The sequence below is a fragment of the Typopeltis vanoorti genome, chromosome 4 (assembly GCF_054136105.1).
Source record: "Typopeltis vanoorti isolate ZY-2024b chromosome 4, IOZ_Tvanoo_1.0, whole genome shotgun sequence".
Taxonomy (NCBI): domain Eukaryota; kingdom Metazoa; phylum Arthropoda; class Arachnida; order Uropygi; family Thelyphonidae; genus Typopeltis; species Typopeltis vanoorti.
Window position 1 is genome coordinate 13,108,974 of NC_143552.1, and position 25,346 is coordinate 13,134,319.

The window sequence follows — 25,346 nt, forward strand, 5'->3', positions numbered from 1 at the left end:
AGATCCTTCAGCTCCTCAAGTCACTGACGGGAATTGAACTTAGGACACTCCTTCCCCAGGCATATGGTTGCGAAGCACACAGCCACTCGGTTAACTGAGCGGACCAAAACACAGAACTTCTGCAAGCAATTATAGGCCTCCAATAAGCAGCAATGTCATAGGCAATGACATCTATAAACTAAAGATTCATGCCCAAAGTGAGATTCAAACCACAATCTCTTAGTGGGAAACAGAATGTGCTAACCACTCAACCAACTAGGCCACTGACAAATTGATAAAATGAAAATATTTAGCCTGAACCCAGCTTGTTTCCAATTTTCTCTTTCACAATTTTTCTTAGTGTCTTCTCATGTATACAGATTTTACCTGGAACAATGAATAGGGAAATTCCTCTATAATTCTCATATTTAGTTTTACTTTGCAGATGGAAACTATGAGAGCTACTCCAATCATTGAGAATTTAACATTCTAACCTGGCCTTCTGACCTATGCAGCACAGCCCTGTAAACTTTTATACCTCCATTTGAGCATCTTTAGTCAAATATCACCTATTTCAGCTGCCTTTCAATATTTCAGGTTTCTGATAGCCTTTTGTACCTCAAAAATTTATATGTACTTCTGACTGCATTCCCTTTTGGATATTTCCAACAACAATTCTATCACTGCTTATCTCATTTAAACATCTTTCAGAGTACTTACACCAGACAATATCTTTATCTTTAGTTTTTATATCACCATTATCAACCCCTTTTAGTTCTCCTTCCCTTATTTCTAGGCTTTTTTTCAATAGTGATATCTTCCATATTCCTACTACAGTCTTCCCATGACTTTTGTTAGCAATTTGTTTTTCTCTATACTCTCTCTCAGCACACCTACCGACTTTAAATATGTTTTCTTCTTCTTTTCCCAGACTGTCCCTTTAACCTCATGAATCTACCATGGAGTTCTTATTTTTCCTATCTTTGAAAACAACTTCACTACATGCCGATCTAGTGGAATTATTGTAATGAAGTAAACTCCATGTCTTCAGTGTGCTCCTAAGACTCCAATGACTGCTTATTATTTACAAACTTTCACTTTTTCTTGAAGGATATTGATATAGTCGAGTTTACAATTCATATCAAAGCTGCTTGACTACAAAGTTTTAAAATGTTCTTACATGTTTTTCTTTTCAATATGATATTAATTTTTCTCCTGCTTAAAACTAAGTGATGATCACTTCCAATTTCAAATTCTTGTAGACTCTTCTATCCTGAACAAATGCAAAGATATCACTATACAATAACAATGACTTCTTCATTGCATCTTCTTTCCATGTAAATTTGTGCACCTAGGTCTTATCCAGAACAGCAGCTGCCCCCCCCCGCCCCCAACACACACACAAAAAAAAAAAAAAGAAAAAAAAAACATTTTTGGGATTCATTTTCTAATCAGTTGTTTATATCTCCAAGGACCAGTTTCCCTGTTTTATGTCAGCTGTCTCCTCTAATGACTAAAAAAAAAAAAATTCCTCTGCTTCTTCCACAGGTACAAATAAATTTCGTCAAATTTCCCCATTTTGAAATTTTCTCATAACTCTACTTGAAATTGCCACATGAGAATTTATCTTCATATCTGGTGTTGAAGCTGGTGGTACTCCTTTCTTTCCCTGATCACTATAGCCCAAACATAACATTTTATATTTATCATTCAACAGGATCTCACTTGTTTTAGCCTTCATCTCAATAACATCAATTATCCATATGGAACTTCTCAAGCTCTTCTACCAGTTTGACTTCTTTTCTGTTGATACCTCTCATGTAGATGGTGCCTATCTTTAATTCTTCTGATGTATTTGTTCCAACAGCTGACTTTTCACTATTTGCTCTAGTTCTCTTACAAACAGTTTGTCCCTTGCTTAACCAAACAATGCTCCAACAACTATGAAAATATGACATGACATAACATCATGCATGCTTCTGGTTTAAGTCAATACAGAACGCAAAGATAAGGTCTGGACATTAGGTTAGAAGCCCTAGTTGGTTCTCCACATTACTTAAAGGCTATGTGGAGGTCTTCTCCTAGTGATCTGGCTTCAGTCCTTAAGCAACTCTGTATGCTTGTTTTGGTAATGAAATTCCTGTGTCATACAGAAGTAACTGAAATACAACATTTAGTGCAAGGAACATTCACAGTGAATAGTGTTTTGCATGATACATGCAAGATCCTATCTAGTATGTGTATGTTAAGGATTAATATGGACTGGTATTGAATAATTAAAACTTAAGTGCTGAAATTTTCTTATAAGCAGAGTACAGTTGTTGTATAACGTTACCTTTTTTTCGAGCACCTTTTACCATTTCTTCATACTCTTGTTTATGTCTTATTTCTTCATCAAAAGATTTTGCAGGAAGATGCCTAGAACAATAATTTGTGTTAACATTTTAAGACATATTACACCATATCCATATAAATAATAAAAACAGAAATGTCAATTATTTTGCTTACACACACACATGCAATTAAATACTGCATACCAAGAGAAATATTTTCCCAGATGGCAGTAGGCATTTATTGTCTGACAATAATAAGAACTATGGATTTATATGTACTGCATCCACTGATTCAAATTTAATACTAGTCCACTTCATTTCACTATGCCTTATAAATTAATTTTTCATACCATAATTCAAAGATAGCACTGAACATAATATAGGTAAACTCCAACTGACAAACATAATGCATTCTTGAAAATGCATTTGTAATTTAAATGTTTGCAAGTTGAATTTATTTTTTTCATAAGATATACTGTTAAATTAGTTAATATGTTTCTGCAATATAGTACCTAAATATAAAGATAGTAAAAAATGAATAATTTAAAAAATAATATTCTAATTAATTAGATTAATTAAACAATGCATTATTAATTTTTAATAGCTATTTTTGCCTATTTTTGTTTAGGAGTACCCCTTTTTATAATTTCATTGGCTTTTTACTCAATTTTTAGAGCATTACTAATGTTTTTAAAACATTAGTAATGCTCTAAAAATTGAGTAAAAAGCTAATGAAATTATAAAAAGGGGTACTCCTAAACAAAAATAGCCATAGAAATTAATATTTATTTAGAGGAGTAACATGGAAATTTTTCCAGAAATAATACCTACAAAGAATGCATTATTTTGGTTCCTTCATCAAAAGAAATACAGTACATGACTGATATAAAATTTTTGCATTCATTAATACAAAAGTATCTGTAAAAATACATAAATTTTAAATCATTAAGGTTTCACTTTTTTGTAAATTTTATCTCCCACTTTTTGCTTCATGTTATTTGTTAGTAGCAGGTAGGTATTAATACGGTAAAAATCATATTAATTCCTCTGCAGTGCAGAAAAATGGCCTATTTTTTTATTTTGATTCTGAATCCAAATTGTTAAACAGCATTTCATAGTTTCAACAACAAGACTTCCTTTTTACAAATAACTATGGATTGAATAGAACTTGAACTACAAGTATAATCACAAACTTTAGTTTTTCTCTCAAAATTTGAGAGAACTGTTAAAATGATTGGCATTATAAACACAAATGGTGAAGCAAGTGATTTGTCAATTTCATAGATTGTGTAATCATGTTTGGTATAGTTTCAAGTGAAAGCAATTTATTTTTATTTTTTTTTGCCACTTATTGCACTTTCACAATCATTATGTCTCCATTTGTTTTCCATATTTCATGAGTAATAAAATTTAGAATAATATATTTGCACTAATATGTGGAATATGTTCAGCAATCAAAGATTATTCAATATGGTATGGAAATGAAAAGGAATTATAGCTAAACATTTTCAGTTGTGCATTGTAAAATATCAGTGAACTTTAAGAAACAAAATGTTTCTAAGCATGGAGTTTATTCTGCATTTGTCAAATAAATTAGGAGTCTCAATTTATTAGCTTATGTAATGTTTGTATCTTGAAAGTCTGTATTCTTTCATTTTTGAGTATTTTCCCCAATATGCCACAGGTAACGTTAAAGATACCAAGAAATTATATATTTGGTTTTAATCATTTTCCCAAGGAAGCAAAACAATGTTTTGCAAGTCAAATATATTCACACCTGAGCTATTTGTATACATAGTGATATGATACTTGGCAAGTGATATGACTCCATATCACTTGCCTTAGTATGTATGTATCCCATAATGCAAAGCACAGCCCTTTTGGATGTGTATAATGCTATATATAATGGGAACGGCCACTACCCAGACCAGTTTTGACTTTTGTTGAGGTCTCATCAGTGGGAGCTAGACCCAGGAGAGATACCAATGTTGAAGTAATTAAGAAGTCATATACATATCTCATAAGTAGCCAAAAGTGCTTGACCTTATTAATATCTCTGGATGAGATAAAGATGTATATTTTTTTTTTTCTTTCATTCAGTTTTCTATTATTATTTAGGCCTCCAAGGAGTCAAACTACTCATATCTAGAAGTCCTTCCTAGGAAACACAGTCTATCATACCACTCATTGACCATTCTCGCTCTCACTATCAGGCAATGCATTCCACGATTCACCCACCCTCCATGCAAAGAAACCACTCCTCCCTCTAGCTCACCTTTCGTAACTTCTAGGGATGGCCCCCTTGTCATCACTCCTTCCTGCTGTTCAACCAAGCGAAAGAACTCCCCAGTGTCAACTCTGTAACCACCTCTCAACAGTTTAAAAGTCTCAATCCTATCACCTCTCCTTCTATCCAGCAAACTCTGCAGTCTACATTCCCTCAGCCGATCCTCATAACTAACATTGTACAGTTCTGAAACCATCTTTGTTATCCACTTTTGTACCCTTTCCACAGTTAATTTATCCCCTTCTAATCCTGGGGACCAAATCTGAGAACAATAGTCTAAGTGTGGTCTGATCAGGGTCTTATACAACGGAATGATAACTCTTATCTCTGCAGGTCGGTGTCCTTCTTATTATTGCAGCAATCCTCTGGATTACCTTCACCACCTTTGCAATATGTCCCCTGAATTTCAGGTTTCTATCAATCATCAACCCCTAGATCTCTCGTCTCCCCTACTTCCTCCAGTATAGCTCCTCCAATAGAGTATGCAGCATCCCATCGATGTGTCCCAAACCCTAAGACTTTACATTTTGCTGCATTAAACTGACACCCCCATTCATTTGCCCATCTGCTAGCTTATTCAAATCCTCTTGCAGGGCTGCCACATCTGCACTATTACTAATAACCCTTCCCAGCTTCACATCATCTGCAAACAACTGAATATCCCCCTGCAATCCACTGACATAAAGGTTAAACAATATAGGTCTAGTTCTGAGCCCTGTGGGACCCCACTTGTAACCCTCTGCCTCCTTGAAACTGCCCCACTATACACAACTCTCTGATACCTATCAGACAGCCAATCCTGAATTCAGTTGACCAACCTGACATCCAAACCCATGTGCTGCAACTTAAATATCAGCTTATCATGTGGCACCCTGTCAAATGCCTTTGCTAAATCAAGAAAAGGGCAGTATATGCCTTTCCCTCATCTATTGCACTTGTAACTTTATTATAAAAGGCTAACATATTACTAAAACAAGAGCACCCTTTCACAAATCCATGTTGACTCTCACAGACAACATTACCCTCATCTGCCCAATGCTGTATACGATCCCTAACTAATTTCTCCAAGATCTTAACAACTACTGATAACACACAAACTGGCCTATAATTAGACACTTCCAGTCTACTACCACCCTTATGCAATGGCACTATCTTACCTTCCTTCCATTCCCTGAGCACCTTTTCCATAGCCAGACTTTCACTGAAAAGCCAGGTCAAAGGAGCTATCGGTTCTTTAGCACATTCTCTCAAAACTCATGGTGAAATACCGTCCAGTCCCACAACTTTACTGACATCCAGAGTACTCAGTATTTGGAACATGCTCTCCTCCTGCACCTCTAAACTTCGAACCTGCCCTCTAGTATTAAAATTTACTCCTTCAGGATGAAATACACCAATAAAGTGTTCATTGAACAATTCCACTGTGTCCTCTGAATCAGTCACTCTATTCCCATTTTTATCCCACAATATCATTCTCCAACAATCATTTCTCCTCCTACTGGCCACATTAAAAATTCCCTAGAATTTTCTTTGGATTTTAGGGCCAATCTCTTCTCATATTTCAGTTTTGCCTTCCTTACCATACTAGTCACTCTCCTGGCCTGTGTCTTATATTATTCTTGCATCTGCTCTTCACCTGTCTCGTTATATCTCTTCCATAGCCTCTTTTTTTACATGCAGTGCCTGTTTAATATTGTTTGTCATCCACTTTACACCAAATTGTGTTCTCTTCTTCACTAGTGGAATACAACTTATTATTGCTGCTAACAAATATTCCTTCACAATTTCCCAAGCACCTAATGATAACCCAGCCTTCCAATTCTTCCCTCCATGAAATTCACCCACCATTCCTTCCCATTTGACAAATCATGCAGTGGTCATGCTTCCTAATTTTCCATATTCAGTGCATTAACCATTGATCTTGACATATTTCAGTAGTGAGAGGACAACTTTCTCGACTTCATTGGTACCAAAACACAAGCATGTCTTATTTAATGCAAGGAAGACTCTCCCACCCATCACTTGATACTGAGATCAGATACATCTTCCTGAACTGACTGACATCTCTAGCCTCTCCTGGCACAAGCACATTACATCTATGGCCACCTCCTCTGCTTCCAAAACATCAGGTATCCTTTTCCACTCAAGACATTACTTCTCTCATCTGTACAACTTCTAATACTATATAAATCCCAAATCCAGCCATCCCTAGAGTACTGTTTTCCCATAGTGCACCAAAAACTTCTTTAAAAACGCTTGACACTATCCAGAAGAGGACTATCTGATTAATCAATTACTATTCTCTCCCTCACTCTAGCCTCTTTCTCAAACATTCTACTGCTGACTTACATCTCTTTTACAGGTATTTTCATAGGTGCTTTTCCGCTGAATTGGATGTCACCATTCCTCAACTTTCTTAAAACTGCAAACAATTAAGCAACTGTTAGCCAACATCTATTTACAGTCCAGCTCCAAACATACATTGCCTTCTCATCCACCTCTATATTGGAACAGTCCCCCAAACAGTTTTTCCCTGAAGAAAATAAGTCCAAGTTGTTCTAAACACATAACAGGTTCCTTCTTTTACCACTTGACCACCTGTCCATGCATGGTACTGATGTACTATAGGATTTGCAATCTTTCATGTGTGGAATTGATAACGAGTCAAGACTTTGCCTATTTCTTGTGTGTTCTAACTATGTTAATTTATATACATCTTTATGGTGGAACAAAGTTAGCATTTACTAGTCCTGACAGAAATCCAGTAGGTACTTATGATTATTATTATTAGCATTGCTTATTTTCCTCCAAATTTTCCTAAAGGATTTGCGTGTCTGGGATTCATTTCCTATTCTGATTTTTTAGGGTTCTAAGAAGGCCCTCTGCCTGTTTTAATAATTCAAAAAATTCTCCTACTTTTGTCTAATGCAACCTTTTTGAGTCCACATGCATATAACAGTCCAGTTTCCCCATTTTGAAAATTTCCCATGTTACCCTGCTCGAAACTGGTCCCTGTTCAAGAAATGTATCTTTATTGTTGAACACTATAACTACTCTATCTGATCCATAATACTGCCTCAGTAAATTATCATATACTTATTATTTAAGAGGATGTCATCTGCTTTAGTCCAACTTGGTGACACCAATTATGGTCAATACTGTATTTCTGTCTAACATCTCTGCTAGCTCAATTTCTATCTGATGCTTTTATTCTTATAGTACCTATTTTCATACCGCTAAGGCTATTCTTGTAGATGGCTTTTAACTGTTCGCTATGACAAAAGCTTCACATAACATGCCATAAGGAACCACAACTACAATCTTGTATTATTAAGTTTGTGTTATTTCAGCCAATTCAGAATACAGGTCAGTTACCCAAGTTCCAAACGTTAAGCCTGGAATTAGATAGAAACTTAGTAATGGCATGCAACAGAAAAGAAACGACTAAAAAGTGTATCAGAAGATACAGATCAGTTCGTTGTAGTTGGTGAATTGAGTAGTAGAGACAGAGCTGTAGAGTAGGTTCCCTCCCTCGACGAGTCTTGGACTCCCTGGAGGTGTCACATAATAATAATAAACTTCATTATGTAATAATATTGCAGCATGCTGTATAATCTAAAAGTACATATCAGGAATTGGTAATGCCAATATAAATGATAGTGATTAAAACTTACGGCGGTCTGTTTTCTAGAATCAGAGCTGTAGTAGAACTGGGAGCAAATTCTTCACTTCGTCGGCTACTTGATGAGCAGGCTGATGGGCTTCTTGAAGTACTTTCTTTCCTACTATGAGATTGCTCTGTAGTTTTTGACTTCCAGGGCAAAAGATTTCTGTATATGTGAACAAAATGCATATATATATATATTAATAACAGAAACAGGAATGCCCATATGTTCACTTAAAAACAACTCAACCAATAAATAAAAATAGTTAAAAGTGATAATTTCACTACAGTAATCAAGAGTTTAGATAATAATATTTTACGAATTCTATCATTCATTGTAAGTGAATAAAGAATTATGCAATAATCACGTTTGTTTCACTATAAACTTAAACATTTCCATAAACTTAACACAAATCTGATAAAACACAAGAACCTCAGTAGTATGATCCTTAAATAACATATAAATGATTTTAAACAACCTACTAGAAATTCACACACATAATAAATGCTTTCAAAAATAATTAAGAGGACTACTTATAAATTCAAGATATATGGCGACCAGTGAAAATTGTGAGAAAACATTGTTTTAGAACTCAGATTCATGTTAAGAGTAACAGGATTTTTGCAATTTCAATAGCTGCAGGGACCAAATTCTAAACTGACTGCAGGCTTGAATGGCCAAAGGGATAGATATGTTCTCCAACCAGCAAGCCATTTCTATTCCCTATGTCAATGGTACATCAGAAAAGATAGCTATAGTACTAATGAACCATGGCCTTCACACCACATTCAAACCTCATGTTAAATTAGCAACTCTGATCTGTTCACCTTAGGATAAACTTCACCCTCTAGCACACCCTGGAGGGTATGAAGTTGTATGTGACTGACTTGGCCCTACTATGGGTGGGTAGACAGGAAGAAGAGATCTTCTTAGCCATGGCTGACTCAAAAATTAATCTTTTGGATCTGTAACAACTTCTAAATAGCACATTAATTTTCTTCCATCTAAGCCATGTGTGAAGGGGTAAAAAATATATCTCTTAATATATTTTTTATGTTCTTCCAGGCAGATGTTAAGAGATAACATCTGCCTGGAAGAACATAAAAAATATATTTGCTACCATTATTATGGCAAGTCAGGACTGGCAGACCACGCTTTGGATACCCCTTCACACATGGCTTAGATGGAAGAAAATTAATGTGCTATTTAGAAGTTGTTACAGATCCAAAAGATTAATTTTTGAGTCAGTCATGGCTAAGAATAATTGTCCTAGCCTGAACAAATATGGTTGCATTAATTTACCAAAAATTTGTGAGAATGTTATCTTAAGAGCAACTCCCATATAGCTGTATTTTTTTTTTTTTTTACAACATTAGACAGTGCCAAAATAGGACTTTAGATCTTTTGTCTATTATAAGTGCATTGTATCACTTACTCACTGTTGCATAAACATGCTGTGTTCTGCTTTGATCATGCCGATTTGAAATTCAGCAAAATATAAGCAATTAATAAAACATCTTTTTCTAAAATAGTTCGTTTGGTGTTGTTAATACCATTAAAAATAAGTCATGAACAACAAGCCATAGGTTCAAATCCCACTGTGACAATGTACCTTTATAAATGTCTTTAGGTGACAGAGAGATTGTTTTTTATTTATTTATTTTTGGTGGTGTGAAAATCACTCTGCTTAGTGGAGTCTTGAAATAGTTTAAAAAACCCTATCCATCCACAATAATTGAAGGACAGGTTTAGGATCTTAAATGGATGAGATTTCACAAGAAAGGTTGCATTCCATACCCTGCTGCACATGCCAATCTTTTTTTTTTTTTTTTTTAATTTTTCTAATACAATTACCACCCACAAAATGGTGTTACATTTAGTACTTAAACTAAGGTTAGTTAATTCAGGAATCTTGCTTTACATCAACTTTAAGGCCTCCAAAATAAACAAGAGATATTACAAATGCTGTAAAGAAACGAAACCAGCCATGGTGTGGATCATATCACATCATGCTGGTTCCAAGCCTGGATCAAGTGGTGTGGATTAAACACTGAATTAGCAAACCCATCCTCATCAAAAGTCTTGCTATGGAAATCAAAGCCACAACATCTGACCAAAATACAATTACAACATTCAAGAAAGAGATAAGTTGTTGGAAATGATATTACCTAGTAAAAGCCTCCACAGGAGAAGCTGAGAAAGTAAGGAATACAACAGAAAACCCAAACAGAACAAAGAGACAGAAAAGCTGTTTGAAACACGCTACAATGTAAAAACAATATATGAAACAACAAAAGCAGAGATTACAGCCAAAGAAATGAAAGAATGTTGTTATCATATGGGATTCCCCCAATTTTCCTCATCTATCAAAAATACATACTGAAAAACCCCAATGAGGAATTTTTAAGTATGTATTTTTGACAGTAGATCCATGTGTGTTTACAGGCAAACTGGCCTGTAAACACACATGGATTTTTTTCATCTGAGTTTCCAGATGAAAAAACTCTACCTCAGTACGAGACCAGCTAAATCACCTTTAGTTAAAAGACACCAGATAAAGGTTCCTCACGATATGGACGGGAATTGAAACCAGGGCTTTACGACCAAAAGGCTTTGTCTATACTGACTGAGCTACAGAGGCTCTTCAAATGAAATAATATAGAACTGAATCGGGGATTGAAATAGAACAGGGATTGATTAAGTTTTGGAGAAATATAATCTGGTAACAAAAATGAAGAGAGTAAGCATACAAACGGAGCAGAAATTAAGTGTCAAGAAAAGAATTGTCTGAATGGAAACCTGTTACAGAAGGGTATAAACTGGCAACATTTAATTCAAAATTTTACAAGGTGACCATAATAAATGTATATGCACCAACCAATAATGTAGAAAAAAAAAGAAAAATATGAATTTTATGATATGTACAAAAAAAGAGTAACGGATGAATGAAACAAATCTAAAAGATAGTAACAGAAAACCTAAATGCCAAAATAGGAAGTTACACAAGAAAATAAATAATAATGGGAAGAGACATTATGGAAAATGAAAATGTGTTTGCATGATGAATGAACTTATAATAGAAGGATATCAATGTTGAACCACCAAAATGGCCTTGATCCAATCAATATCAATAATTAGATGGATATGAAGTGTTCATTGAAGTTAATATAATATTTGGATATATGAGATAGCATGGATATGAAGCTTATATTTTTTGATATATTAATTATTCATATGGCTATTTGAGTGGTTAAACATAAAGCAAAAAAACTTAATTCAACAAAAATGGAGAGGATCCCTCCTGAATGTTAAATCAATGAGAGGAGCAGATGCATATACAAATCATTTCTTACTAATGGGAAAAGTAAAAATCAGTCTGATGCCCATAAAGAAAATGAAAAACAAAAATAAAGCACACAATATCAATGAACTTAAAAACATGGGAACTAAAAAGAAGTATGCAGTGGAAGTTCAAAATAGATTTCAGGATCTCAGAGAGACTGGACAAAAGGAACATGAGCATAAGAGTACTAAAGAAATATGGGCAGATCAAAACAATACCATGAAAAAGAAAAGCAGTACTAGGAGAAAGTAAAAAGAAAGACAAAGAATAGGTATCCTCATATACAAAGTGAAATATTGAAGGAAAGAAACAAACAAAATTAATACAAGAAAAAAATAATACCATGCAACAAAATGAATATAAAGAAATATACAAAGAAGTCAAGGATAGATAAGAGAATTTATAGAAAATTTACTAAAAGTAGCAGAAACTGCAGCAAATAGAAATGATACTAAAACTCTGTGTGATATAACAAGAAAAATAGCAAGTAAGAAAAAGATAAAGAAGGAAATAAAGTAACCAAAAGATTTAAAGAAATAATGAATAGAGAAAAACCTGAAATAGAAATAACAGAGAGAAACACTGAAAACCGATAGATTGGAAATAAAGAAATGTAAAATACAAAAAACAGAAGGTATAGATGACATGTCAAATGAGCTACTAAAAGCAGATAGATTTAACAGCAGACATGCTCTATCCATCTCTGAATTAAATATGGATTCTGAAGGATGGCCAGAAGAGTGGAAAATTGGACTGTCCTATCAAGTGTCAATCATCTCCATCCAGGAGGTTGGCTATTATGGATCTCCAATTATTTCTCTCTTGGGTTGCTCTCTGCATAGTTCAGGCCCAGCCAGTTGTTTATATTTTTTGTCTTCCTTATGTTTGTCTTCAATTCTCTCTAATAGATCTTTTTTGAAGACTTTCATGGTTTACAATATTATTATTTTAGAAATCTCCATGGAGTCAGACTCATCGTGAGAGTACCACTCAACCAGCTGTCTATCTTAATGGATTTTGAAGTTATTTACACTCCCTACATTCACAATGCTCTCTAGAAATGCATTTCACTCATGAACAATTCTCCACATAAAACCAACACTGCAGAGTCCTGATATCATTTTGGTCATTTGTCTTCGGACCTCTCTCTAGGATTTCCAATCACAAAGAAATCTAGGCGACTAAATTTGAACACAATAATCCGTAGCAGACCACTGCTTTATACAGAGGCACACCACCTCCTTATCCCTACATGTCAATGTACTTTTTTCCCCTTTTTTAATCATAGTAGCAACACAATGAGCAGTCTTTGCAATACTTGCAATGTGCCCTCAGAACTTTAGTCCATTGTCTACAATCATCTTAAGATCCCAAATCTCATCCACTTCCTGAAGTACAGCTCCACCAATACAGTACATAGTCTTATATCTCTGTTAGCCAACGTATAACATCTTGCATTTTTTAATTAAAAACTACAACCCCACTTATCTATCCAAACTAAGTCTATTCAAATCTTCCTGCAGCAAATAGTCCTGATGATTCTAACTTTGCATCATCAGTAAACATTTGAAGACCTGCAGTCAATCCACATGAAGTATCATTAACAAATAAGTGAAGCAGTAAGGGTCCAACATCAAAACCCTCAAGCATGTCACATCTATAATTGGAAACTTCAGTCCTAGAACCATGCTTGCATGAGGTATTATTTTGCCTTCTTTCCACTCCTTAGGAACCTTCCCCACTGCAAGATTTTCATTAAACAACCAGGTCAAGAGCATGGTCATCTCTTTTGTATATCCCTTACAAATACATGGCGATATGCAATCCATCACTCCCACAGCCATATTAACATTACCCCAAGAAACACTTGATACACCTCCGATTCTTTAACCTTTAATTCTTCTAATACTTACCTCCCTTCTAACATGTTGCACAGCATCATTCACACCCTATGATGCTATGCAACATGTAGAAAGGAAACAAAATAATGAATTGTTCATTAAATAATTCCACTATATCATTTGCTGTGGTTACTCTGCAACAATAACTAACTACCAGTGTCAACTTGCCATAATCATTTCTCCTTTTGCCTGCCACATAGCAGAAAAATTCCCTTGGATTAGCTAACACCCAACTTGCCAATCTCCTCTCATACTCTACTTTTTATTTTTAAACTATGCTTGTCACCTTTCTGGTCTGCAGTTTATATTCTTCATACATCTGTTAACTACAAACTGTCTTGTACTTGCTCCAAAACTACTACTATTTATTATTATTCAGGCCTCCATGGAGTAAAAAGACTCATCGTGGGAGGTCCTTCTTAAGAAACACAAAGTTTATCAAGACTCATCGAGGGGAGGTCTCCCCATTCTTTTGTAACACTGCTTGCTCGATTTCACTGTTCATCCATCTCACTCCTACTTTATTTATTCAGTTAATCTCTTGGTATGCAGCACATTGCTTGTTAGATACTGCCTATATCCTATGCACTATCAACATCTCTTCTGAACAATTCATCAACCCAATGTGCTGATGCTAGTTGACTGCAGAGCTTCAACTTACAGTTCCAAATATAGAACTTACAACTTTTTCCTGTTTGACTACCTTCCAAACCAATACCTCAAGATCACTCTCACCAACAGGTGGCAGTATTAATACCTCATTCACAACATCCTGAGGATGTTACCAATCCAACAACGATTAACCTCGTGTTGCCTTAATCACATGCTGCTTCAGACAGTTATCCCGTAGAAACTAAACAAATGCACTCTCCCTGTTATAATACACCATCTTTCCTTTCTTATCCACATCCCTATAATTAAACCTTCCATTAGGATTATCTTCCTTTTACTTGCCCAGCTAATTTGTCTAAACCAGGCATGGGCAACCTTTCTTAGTTCAGGGACGAAATTATCATTCTGTCTACGAGTCAAGGGCCGGACCAAATCATTAAATAAAATAAATTAATATTAAATGAATTAAAACAAGTTGCTACTTCATATTTCATTTATTTATAATATAATGCTTTGGTATAAAGCTCTATATAAATTTTATAATATAATGAACGACATAACAATTCAATGTGAAGATTGGCCTTGTACTTCAACTACGAGACTATCAATATTGATGTTAATATTACTTAAGGATAATCGCATAGAATTTGAGGTTTTCGTCTGTTTTTCTTGTCCGAATTTTTGATTTATTGTATTTCATCCTCAAAAAAAAACTGTTCACACACATGTGCTGCCAAAAAGACAAATGATTTTTCTTGAAAAGGCGCATAAATTTGTAGATTTTATAAAAATCCGTCAAAGCAATGTTGTTAAATTGTGATATTAGTACTAAATCCACCTGAAGCTCAATAAGTTTCATTTGTAAGTTTTCTGGCACATTATTTACATCAGCATCCATCGGACAAGCAAATATAGCGAATGTGGAGTCTTTGTTTTTGAAGTCGGCAAATCTTGTATCAAATTGCTCTATTAGTGCCTTCAGTTCATCTCCATAACAATTATAAGGGCTATTTTTATGAGTTGCTAGAGTAGGAAAATGATAACAATTTTTAGCTCTTATCCGACTTTCCAACAATCTTAGTTTATTACAAAAAGCTTTGACATGTCTATGCAGTTCATGAACCAATTGTCCTTGTTTTTGCAATTTAAGATTCAGTTCATTTAGGTATCCAGTGACATCTACAAGGAATGCTAAATCACTCACCCACTCATCATCTTTTACTTGGTTAATTGTGTTTCCTTTTATATCCATAAAATCTGCAATGTGTTTTCTAAGATCATAAAATCGTTTTAACATTTTACCTTTACTCAACCACCTCAGTTCACAATAATAAGACACATCTCCATAATCCGAAAATAGATCTGCCAAATACTCCTTAAATTGGCGGTGATTAAGTGCACGTGACTTAATAAAGTTAATACTGGCTACTACAATTTCCATAACATTTGTGAATTTAACTGGTAATTAGTTTACGGAATTAACAACGCATATAAAGTATATTAATTAAAGGTAACTTTAATTAATAACTTCTATATTTCGGCAACGTCACATTGTTCCTTTATGTTCCTGAAGATGGCAATGTGACGTTGCCGAAATATAGAAGTTATTCATTAAAGTTACCTTTAATTAATATACTTTATATGCGTTGTTAATTCCGTAAACTAATTACCAGTTATGTCTGACCAACGTATAAGCCTTGCTACTACTATCATCATCATCATCATCATCAAATTCCTGCCATGTACCCTCAAGGGGTGTAACAGGATATGACAGCACTACATGAAAAAATTATATCATTTCTAACTTCGTATCTACAATTTTCCTCCAAATCAGTCTGTTACTTGTCAAGACTCCAACATTATCAGATCTTATATTTCTATCGTCTAAGGCACCTTGTACCGTATCAATCCACCTATATCTTGGTCTTCCTCTGGGTCGTTTTCCTGCCAACCTGGCAGAGAACACTTGTTTTACTAATCTTTCCTCTCCCATTCTATTTAAGTGACCATACCATCTGAGATTAGCTCTGCTAACGCATTCCTGGATGCTGACAATGTCAAGTTCTTTCCTAATATCCTCATTTTTAATATGATATTGCCATTGATGCCATCTGTTCACGCCTCTAATCTTTCTCAGGACTCTCATATCTGCGGTCTCTAGTCTTTGCTCAAGTGTTTTACTTCTGACCCAGCTCTCAGATCCATAAGTTAAAACTGGTTTGAACACAGTCTAGTATACAGCTAATTTAGTGTTCTGACTAATTTCTCTCTTATTCCATATGAATTTATTCAATTGACTTCCCACGATACCAGCTTTGCTGATTCTGTTGTCTATTTCTATATTTAGTTTACCATCTTCAGTAAAAATTATGCCTAAGTAGCTGAAATGTTTTACTTGTTCCACATGTTCTCCATTCACAACACAGTTGACATTTTCAATGATTCTGCCTATTTTCATTGTCTTTGTCTTTTTATTGCTGACCTTCATACCATATCTATTACAACAGTTATTCAATTTAGTCAGAGAATCTTGCAGACTTGTATCGGATTTATTGATAAGTATAACATCATCCGCATAAAGCAAAGAGCTGACATTAACATCTCCAATTTTGATATCATGTCTAATACCACTTTCCTTCATAATGTGATCCATATAGATAATGAATAACAGAGGGGATAATGTACATCCTTGTCTCACACCAGATTTAACATTAAACCATATTCCTGTACTTCCTTCAATTCTAACTGCTGACTTACAACTCAAATAAAGACTAAGTATTGCTTGATATAATGCCATATTGACACCATATAACTATAGAGTATTGAATAGCTTCTCTCTTGGTACCTTGTCATATGCTTTTTCCAGATCGACAAAACTTAAATACAGATCTTTGTTATATTCCCATGCTTTCTTGACTATTTGTCGTAAAGTGAAGATCTGATCCTGACAGCCTCTATTTGGCCTGAATCCAGCTTGTTCTTCACCAAGCTTTTCTTCCACAATTCTTCTCAACCGTTTCTCAAGTATACTTGCATAGATCTTGCCAGGAACACTCAGCAGGGAAATACCTCTGTAATTCTCACATTCAGTTTTATTTCCCTTTTTATATATGGGTACTATGAGAGCTCTACTCCAATCATCGGGAATTCGTCCCTCTGTCCAGGCTTTCTGAACTATGCAGTGCAGCGACTGTAAGACTATTATACCACCATACTTCAGCATTTCTGGTCGAATATCATCTACTCCTGCTGCCTTTCCACATTTCAAACCTTTGATGGCTTTTTCTACTTCAAGTATGGATATGTATTCCTGACTGCATGCCTGGTCAGTGTTTTTTATCACTGTGCTGTCATCACTGCTTGTTCCATTTAGCAGTTTTTCAAAGTAATTACTCCATACTTCAAGGATATCTTTTTCTCCTGTTTTCATTTCACCTTTATCATCTCTAATTCCTTTTACAGCACTCTTTCCTCCATTCCTAAGCTTCTTCAACAACCTCCAGAATATTTTGCCACCTTCTTGATATTTATTTTCTATATTCTTGCCAAAGTCCTCCCATGACTTTTGTTTAGCTAGTTTTACACACTGTTTAGCTTTCTTACATTTGTCTCTGTATTCTGTAAGAGCACAAGCTGACTTATTTGCCAGGAACTTTTGATATGCTTTCTTCATTTCCTTCACTGCCTCTTTAACTTCCTGTGTCCACCAGGGAGTTCTGATTTTTTTATCCTTGCACACAACCTCACCACATGCCTCTCTGGCAGAATCAATCAATGTTTCCTTCAGAGTTTGCCACTGAATCTCCAAGGTTTGATTCCTGTTCTCAAACTCTTTCATTTTCTTTTCAATAATATTTCTGTATTTTAGTCTACAGTTCACATCTGAGAGCTGCTCAACTTTTATTCACTTTAAAACTTTCTTACATGTTATTCTTTTCAATATGAAATTCAATTTTATCCTGCTCAAAACTAAATAGTGATCACTTCCAATTTCAAATCCTCTGTACACTCTGGTGTCCTGCACCAGGGAGAAAACATCACTATCAACAATAACATAGTCAATGAGACTTTTCTTATTCCTAGCCTCTTCTCTCCATGTGAATTTGTGCACATTTTTATGTTGGAACATGGTGTTAGTAATAATCAGTCCATGTCCTGAGCAGAAATCCAACAGATATTTGCCATTATTATTAGCTTTGCTCTTTTCTCCAAATTTTCCCAAAATATTTTTGTATGTCTCACAATCATTTCCTACTCTACTATTTAGATCCCCAACAAGGACCAACTTTTCCTTTTTCATTGTGTCAGTTGCTTTTTCTAAAGCCTCAAAAAATTCCTCCACTTCTACCTTAGTAGAACCTTCTGTGGGACCATAGGCACAAATAAGTCTCATTGTCCAGTTCCCCATTCTCATATTTGCCCACATTACTCTACTTGAGACTGACTGCCATTCAAGAAGATTAGCCTCGTATTTTGTGTTGAATACTATGGCTACTCCTTTTCCTTGATTGTCATTGCCTGAATATAACATTTTGTATTTATTGCTCAGAAAGATCTCACCAGTTTTGGTCTTTTTTGTTTCAGTCACCCCTATTATGTCGATCTGGTACTTATCTAATTCCTCAGCTAGCTCCATTTCTTTGCCATTCAGGCTTCTTACGTTGATAGTACCGATCTTTAACTCTGGTGATGTTGAGTTGGGGTTTGTTTTCAGATTTGTTCCAGTAGCTGACTTTTCGCTGTTCGCCCTAGTTCCCTGGCGAAAACAACGGGGGCCTTGTTTAACCGGGCGACGCCCCAGCCGGCATGAAATTTTGCCTTGCTACTAGTATTTGTGAATTTAATCGATTTTGCACACAGATTTTGTTGGTGGATAATGGAGTGAAAATTTGTTAAATTTTCCAGATGGATCTGTAGTTCTATTGCTCTTTCATGAACTATTCCAATAAATCCCTTCTGTGCACCAACCATTGCAGGGGTTCCATCAGTGCATATGCCAGATAGTGAACTCCATTTAAGCACAAATCTCTCGACGACTGTGCTGACTGTTTCAAATATATCTTCACTGGTAGTTGTTCCATCTTCGGCCTTTTAACGGCCGAAGAGCCAATAATTCTTCTGTGATGTTGAAATCCACATCAACTCCGCGAATAAATATTGCTAGTTGTGCTGTATCAGAGGCATTGGTGCTGTCATCCAAAGCAATTGAAAATGCTTCCAATCTAGCAATCTTCTCTTTTAAACTTTTTTTTGATATCATCAGCTATAATTTGTCGGACAACAGTACGTCTCGACAAATGAATATTCTCAAAGTCTTTTTTTCTTTTCGGGACATATACTTGCAACATTCAGCAGACATTCTTTGAAAAATTCTCCTTCACCAAATGACTTAAAATGCTTAGCTGTTTTTTCGCTTACCCCAAAGCTGGCTTTGACAATGCTGTGGTGCTGCATTCTTTGCTTGTTGAACATTTGCTGCTGGGTATCCAAGTTCTTCTTCAACTTTTGTATTTCATCTTTTCGTAGTTGTCCATCAATTTTTGGGTGATCTGCATGTCTCGAAGTAAAGTGTCTCTTCAAGTTGTATTCTTTGTTGATGGATACGGATTCATTGCACAGCAAACATACAGGCAAGCCTTTATTCAGAATAAAATAATAATCCTCCCTCCAGTTGTCTTGAAACTGACAATTCTCTGCATCTACTTTTTTTTTGCAATAACCCCTGACATTGTCCCAAATTCATAAGTGATATTCAGAACTGTCAAACAAAACTGTCTTCTACACCGCAGGCACTGAACAGAACACAACATCAATGCAGGCACCAAACAGAACATAATATCAATGCAGGCACCGAACAAAGCACAACACCAACGCAAGTACAGAACTGACATGTTGTAACACATTCACACACACTGCTAGTCAAAGTGAGAAAGAGACCTTGGTTAGAGAAAACAGTGTGTTTTGCACAAGTCATATGACGTCAGCTTAATGTGAGTTAGTAGAACACACCACGTTTTCTCCCACCATGAATCAGACCAACTTCGCTGAAATAGATTAGGGCTGGATCAAAAGAAGTAGAGGGCCGGATCCAGCCTGGGGAATGGCCATATGTGGGCTAAACATTTCAAATCAGTGCTCTTCATATTCCCTGGACTATAACAACATCCTATTAGATATACTATTCTATTGATCTCAACTCAGTACACATACATTATTTTTCTTTCTTGTATGTTCTTTATTAGTTCCAATTTAATACCTATCATCTCCAAAACTTTATTTCTCTTCTGAATCCACAAGATCTTCATCGCTCATCTGTATGTCTGCATCTCAAAAGTATAAATTTTTCTATTGTGTTATTTATTGTCTATGTTTCTGTTCCATAGAGGAAAAAAAAAAGTAGACCAAATAAAGCAGTTAATTATTCTTAATCTAGTTTTTTTCTTTGCTTCTTTCTCTTGATGTTAATATAATCTGTATTCTGTTAAAGATTAATTTGTAGTTTCTATTCTTCTCCTAATCTTTCTTTTGCATTTTCCATCCTCTGTAATTAAGTATCCTAAATATGTGTAACATTTAACTTGTTTTATAATTTGGTTTTCTACTTTAATTTTGAACTTTGGGGTATATTTTTATCTGCTTATTATCATAATTTCAGTATTTTGGAATAATTTAATTTAAAGCCATATTTTTATTTTATTTGTTGGCTGTATTAACTTCTGCAAGTCCTCCTCTTTTTCAGCAATCAATACAGTATCATCTGTATAATGAAGATTATTTATATTTCTTCCTTCTCTCTCTCTTTTTTTTTTCCTCCTTTTAACTCCCTCCAGTTCCACAACCTCAAAAATTTCTCCACTGTAGAGATTGAGCAGAGAAGAGAAAGCTCACATTCCTGTCTATCCACAAAGTTTTTCTGACAGTTCACTGTTCATTTATGTTTGCAGTTTGGTACTAATATATATGGGATAGATATTAGTCCTATGTCATTCTTCTTCTGCAGCTTGTCCCACTAAAGTAGGGATGCTGTTTGTAGTGAGTCTCCTCCACATCCTCCTGTCTTGGGCTATAACCACATCTAAGTTCTTCATCCTCAAATCCTCCTCCACTATCTCCCTCCATTTCTTCTTTGGCTGCCCATACTTCCTACTCCCCTGCACGACCTTTCTTCCCACATACTCATCCTCCTTCCTGAACACATGACCAAACCATCTCAACCTTGCCACCTGTATCTTTGCTCCTAAGTTCATAACTTTCACCGTCCCCCTTACATAGTCATTTCTCAGACAATCCTTTCTGGTTACACCACACATCCACTTAAGCATTCTCATCTTTGCTACCTCCATCATGCTGATGTTATTTTTTCTCAGAGCCACAGTTTCCATAGCAGACATTATAGCTGGTCTCACTACTGTCCTGTAGATTTTGCCTTTTAGATTGATCGGCATCCTCTTATCGCATAGCACTCCAGCCATCTCTCTATCTCCAGTTCCTCCATTCCACATCCTTCTCAGTCTCTCCATCCTCTTTCACTGTTGAACCTAAGTATCTAAAGACACTGACCTTCCTGATGACATTTCCTTCCAGCTCCAGATCTGTCTCCTGCTGCCATCCACTTTGCAACACATATACTCTGTCTTACTTTTGTTCGGTCTCATATCTCTCTCTCTTCCAGTACTTTCCTCCAACTTTCTAGTTTAGCTGCCACTTTTTCTCTTATTCTGCACACAGCACAATGTCATCCGCAAACAACATAGTCCAAGATGTATATTCTCTCACTTTCTCCGTCACCAACTCCATCATAATATTAAACAGGAACGAACTTAATGCTGACCCTTGGTAAGCCAACTGTCATTCTTAATGTTTCGATGTTGGAAGTTTATTTTTCACTTGGTTAAACTATAATCAATTTAGTTTAATCCTTTATCCAAGTGTAAGCAAACAAAGTTTGCGCCTGGAAATATCTTCAGGACTGGGGTAAGGTAGTGCAACACCAAGCAACTCTGAGCAAAGGTGGACCAAGCTCTCATTACTCCTTGTCTCAGTATCTCCCATAATGCAAGGCACATCTCCTTGCAGACATGTATACTGCTATACATTAAGGGAAAGGCCGTTACCCAGACTGGTTTCAACCTTTATTGAGGTCTCGTCAGTGGGAGGCAGACCCAAACATGGAGATACTAAGGCAAAAGCAATAGGAGAGGTCACATTTTCCTATAGGAGTTGCCAACAGGTGTACTACCTTATTACTGAATTACTCTGGATTTAGAGAAAGATGTTGGAAGTTTATTTTTCACTTGGTTAGACTTATAAATTTAGTTTAATTCTTTATCCAAGTGTAAGCAAACAAAGTTTGCGCCTGGAAATATCTTCAGGACTGGGGTAAGGTAGTGCAACACCAGGCAATTCCGAGCAAAGGTGGACCAAGCTCTCATTACTCCTTGTCTCAGTATCTCCCATAATGCAAAGCACATCTCCTTGAGGAGATGTATACTGCTATTGCACTACCTTACCCTAGTCCTGAAGATATTTCCAGGCGCAAACTTTGTTTGCTTACACTTGGATAAAGGATTAAACTAAATTTATAATAGTCTAACCAAGTGAAAAATAAAGTTCCAACATCTTTCTCTAAATCCTGAGTAATTCAATAATAAGGTGATACACCTGTTGGCAACTCCTGTAGGTAAATATGACCTCTCTATGACCTCAATCGTAAGCCTTAGTATCTCCACATTTGGGTCTGCCACCCACTGAGACCTCAATAAAGGTTGAAACCGGTCTGGCTAGTGGCCCTTCCCTTAATGCATAGCAGTATACATGTCCGCAAGGAGATGTGCTTTGCATTATGGGAGATTCTGAGACAAGGAGTAATGAGAGCTTGGTCGACCTTTGCTTGGAATTGCCTGGTGTTGCACTAACTTACCCCAGTCCTGAAGATATTTCCAGGCACCAAGTTTGTTTGCTTACACTTGGATAAACTAAATTTATTATAATTAATGTTTCAATCATTATAATGCTTTATTATAACCTATAAAACAGGGATAAACATTTCTGCATTTCAAGTTTCTTTCTAGCATCATTTTGACATTGAAGATATCCCATCCTCTCATGTTCCTCTATTTCTCATAAATCCATTCTGGACATTATTTCATTTGCTGTTTTTGATTTTATTCTTTTAAATATAATTTGTAATGGTAAGTTTATTAGATGGCTCATCAGGCTGACCGATCTTTAATTTTTACATTCAGCTGCCCCCAGCTCTTTTGTAATATTTATAAAGAAAATTTCTGTGTACAATTAACTCTTATATTCCATTTTCTTCTAGCACCTTTTAGCATTTCTATATGAATGTCATCTTAACCTGGTGCCTTTACTCTTTATTTGTACTATAGCTCTTGATACTTCTTTTAGCACTGGAGGACCATCTTCAAGATTGTTCAACTTGCAGTATTATTTCTCGCTTTTCATCTCTCAAAAGATCTGAAATGTATTCAACTCATCTTTTCTGAACCTCTTCTGTTTCAAACAACATTTTCCATCATTGCTCTTGATTGAAAGGTTGTATGGATCATTCATTCCCTTGTCATTTATTTTATTTTTTGGTGTACTTCTCAGATTGTTGTACTGACTCTTAGGTCTTCTATTCATGTCTTAAAACGCACTGATTAGATCGTCGGCTTGTCGAGAGCTCCTGAAAAGATTAGTAGTATTTTGTGTTAACATTAGAAATTTTACTAGAATTTTAAGTACTATTGTTTGCTTTTTGTTTCTTGGTGTGTCTGTGCAATTTTTGCGTGTTTTCTGTTATTTTAATTATTAATTTTAAGATAAGATAGCATACATATGAAACCGATAAAGAAAAAAATGGCGGCCAGGTCGCCATGTTTGTTTAAGAGTTTTGATGTAAACGAATTTATGCAATGTGCTGTCTGTGAGATGTATGCCTTGCGAAGAGCGGTGGGAGTCTGGTTAGAAACTGATAGTGGAGTTCATATGTGCAAAAAGTGTAAAGAGAATGAGGATTTCAAGCGTGTTTCGTGTGGCGAGAGCGATATCGTTAACGATAGTCAGAATGTAGAAAATGGCGGTGTGCTAGAGAATTGCGTGGTAGTGCCAGACAGGTGTGAGAGCGTGTTTGAAAGGGTAAATGAAGGTAGAAATACAGAACGAATGGATGATTTGATTGATAATGAAAATGGTGAGATAAATGCGAGTGGTGAAATTGCCCGTTTGAACAGTACGATACACAGAGCTGAAAGGCAACTGGAGCGTATGGAAAAATGTGTGCTGAACGTACCGACAAATAACCGGTGAAAGTCTGTGACGGCAAATAATAGAATGTTCGTAAACGTCAATAAAATGAAGGAGCGAGTGCTGTATGGGGATTCGCTATTAAGAGGTGTAATAGTTGAGAGTTTAACGAAGGCATACCAGCCGGGTGCGAACATAAAGGACGTCAGCAAATCTATTCGACTGCAAAAACAGAGGGTGAAAGAGATGATAATCGTGGCAGGAACAAATGATTTGAAAGAGGACAAAATGGAAATGATAGAGGATGTGAGGGAATTATTTAAGGTAGCAAAAGAGAAGAGTGAGAGAGTTAGGATGGCGAGTATCTTACCGCGGTATGACAGCGAAGTGTTTAGAAAGAGGGCCATAATTGCCAATGACTTTATGCGTGGGTTATGCATGGAGAGTGGTGTGGAATTTGTGGATGTGTGGAATGAGTTCGATGGGCGAAAGGACTTATATAAGATGGATGGGTTACATTTGAATGGAGTTGGTGTACGGAGACTTGAAAAAGTGTTGATGAATGATGTGGAAGTGGATGTACAGACTCAGGGAAACTAGATTTATTAAGAGGGGGGGGTGAGTAGATATGCAGACTTTAGGGAGGCAGTTGAGTGTATGAATGAGTATATTATGCCCAAGCGAGTATGAAGGACAACAAATCAGAATGGGATAGTTAGTATAAGGCATCAAAGTAGGGATAGGACAAATGGGCTTCTGCAATTCATGTACACTAATGCCAGGAGTATTAGGAACAAGAAGGAAGAGTTTTTGGCCATGGTTGGCACTTCTAGGCCACAGGTTGTTGGTATTAGTGAAACATGGCTGACAGAAGATGACAATGCTAGCGGGATTGAATACGATGGGTATAGTGTGTTCAGGAGTGACAGGGTGAATAAAAAGGGGCGGAGGAGTTAGTTAGTTAGTTAGGATAGTTAG

At 35.9% G+C, this 25,346-nt stretch overlaps 1 protein-coding gene across 2 annotated transcripts in view; it reads right to left on the bottom strand.

The window, feature by feature from the left end:
* The window catches only part of LOC150107113 (TBC1 domain family member 12-like), a 223,581-nt gene that overhangs the window by 152,724 nt on the left and 45,511 nt on the right, over positions 1–25,346 (bottom strand). For both annotated transcript variants that reach the window (XM_090391005.1, XM_090391004.1), the window contains exons 3-4: positions 8,274–8,429; positions 2,315–2,397 (exon numbers count right to left, since the gene is read on the bottom strand). In XM_090391005.1, coding sequence (XP_090247131.1) covers positions 2,315–2,397; positions 8,274–8,429 — 239 coding nt within the window. The remainder of the gene's footprint in view (positions 1–2,314; positions 2,398–8,273; positions 8,430–25,346) is intronic.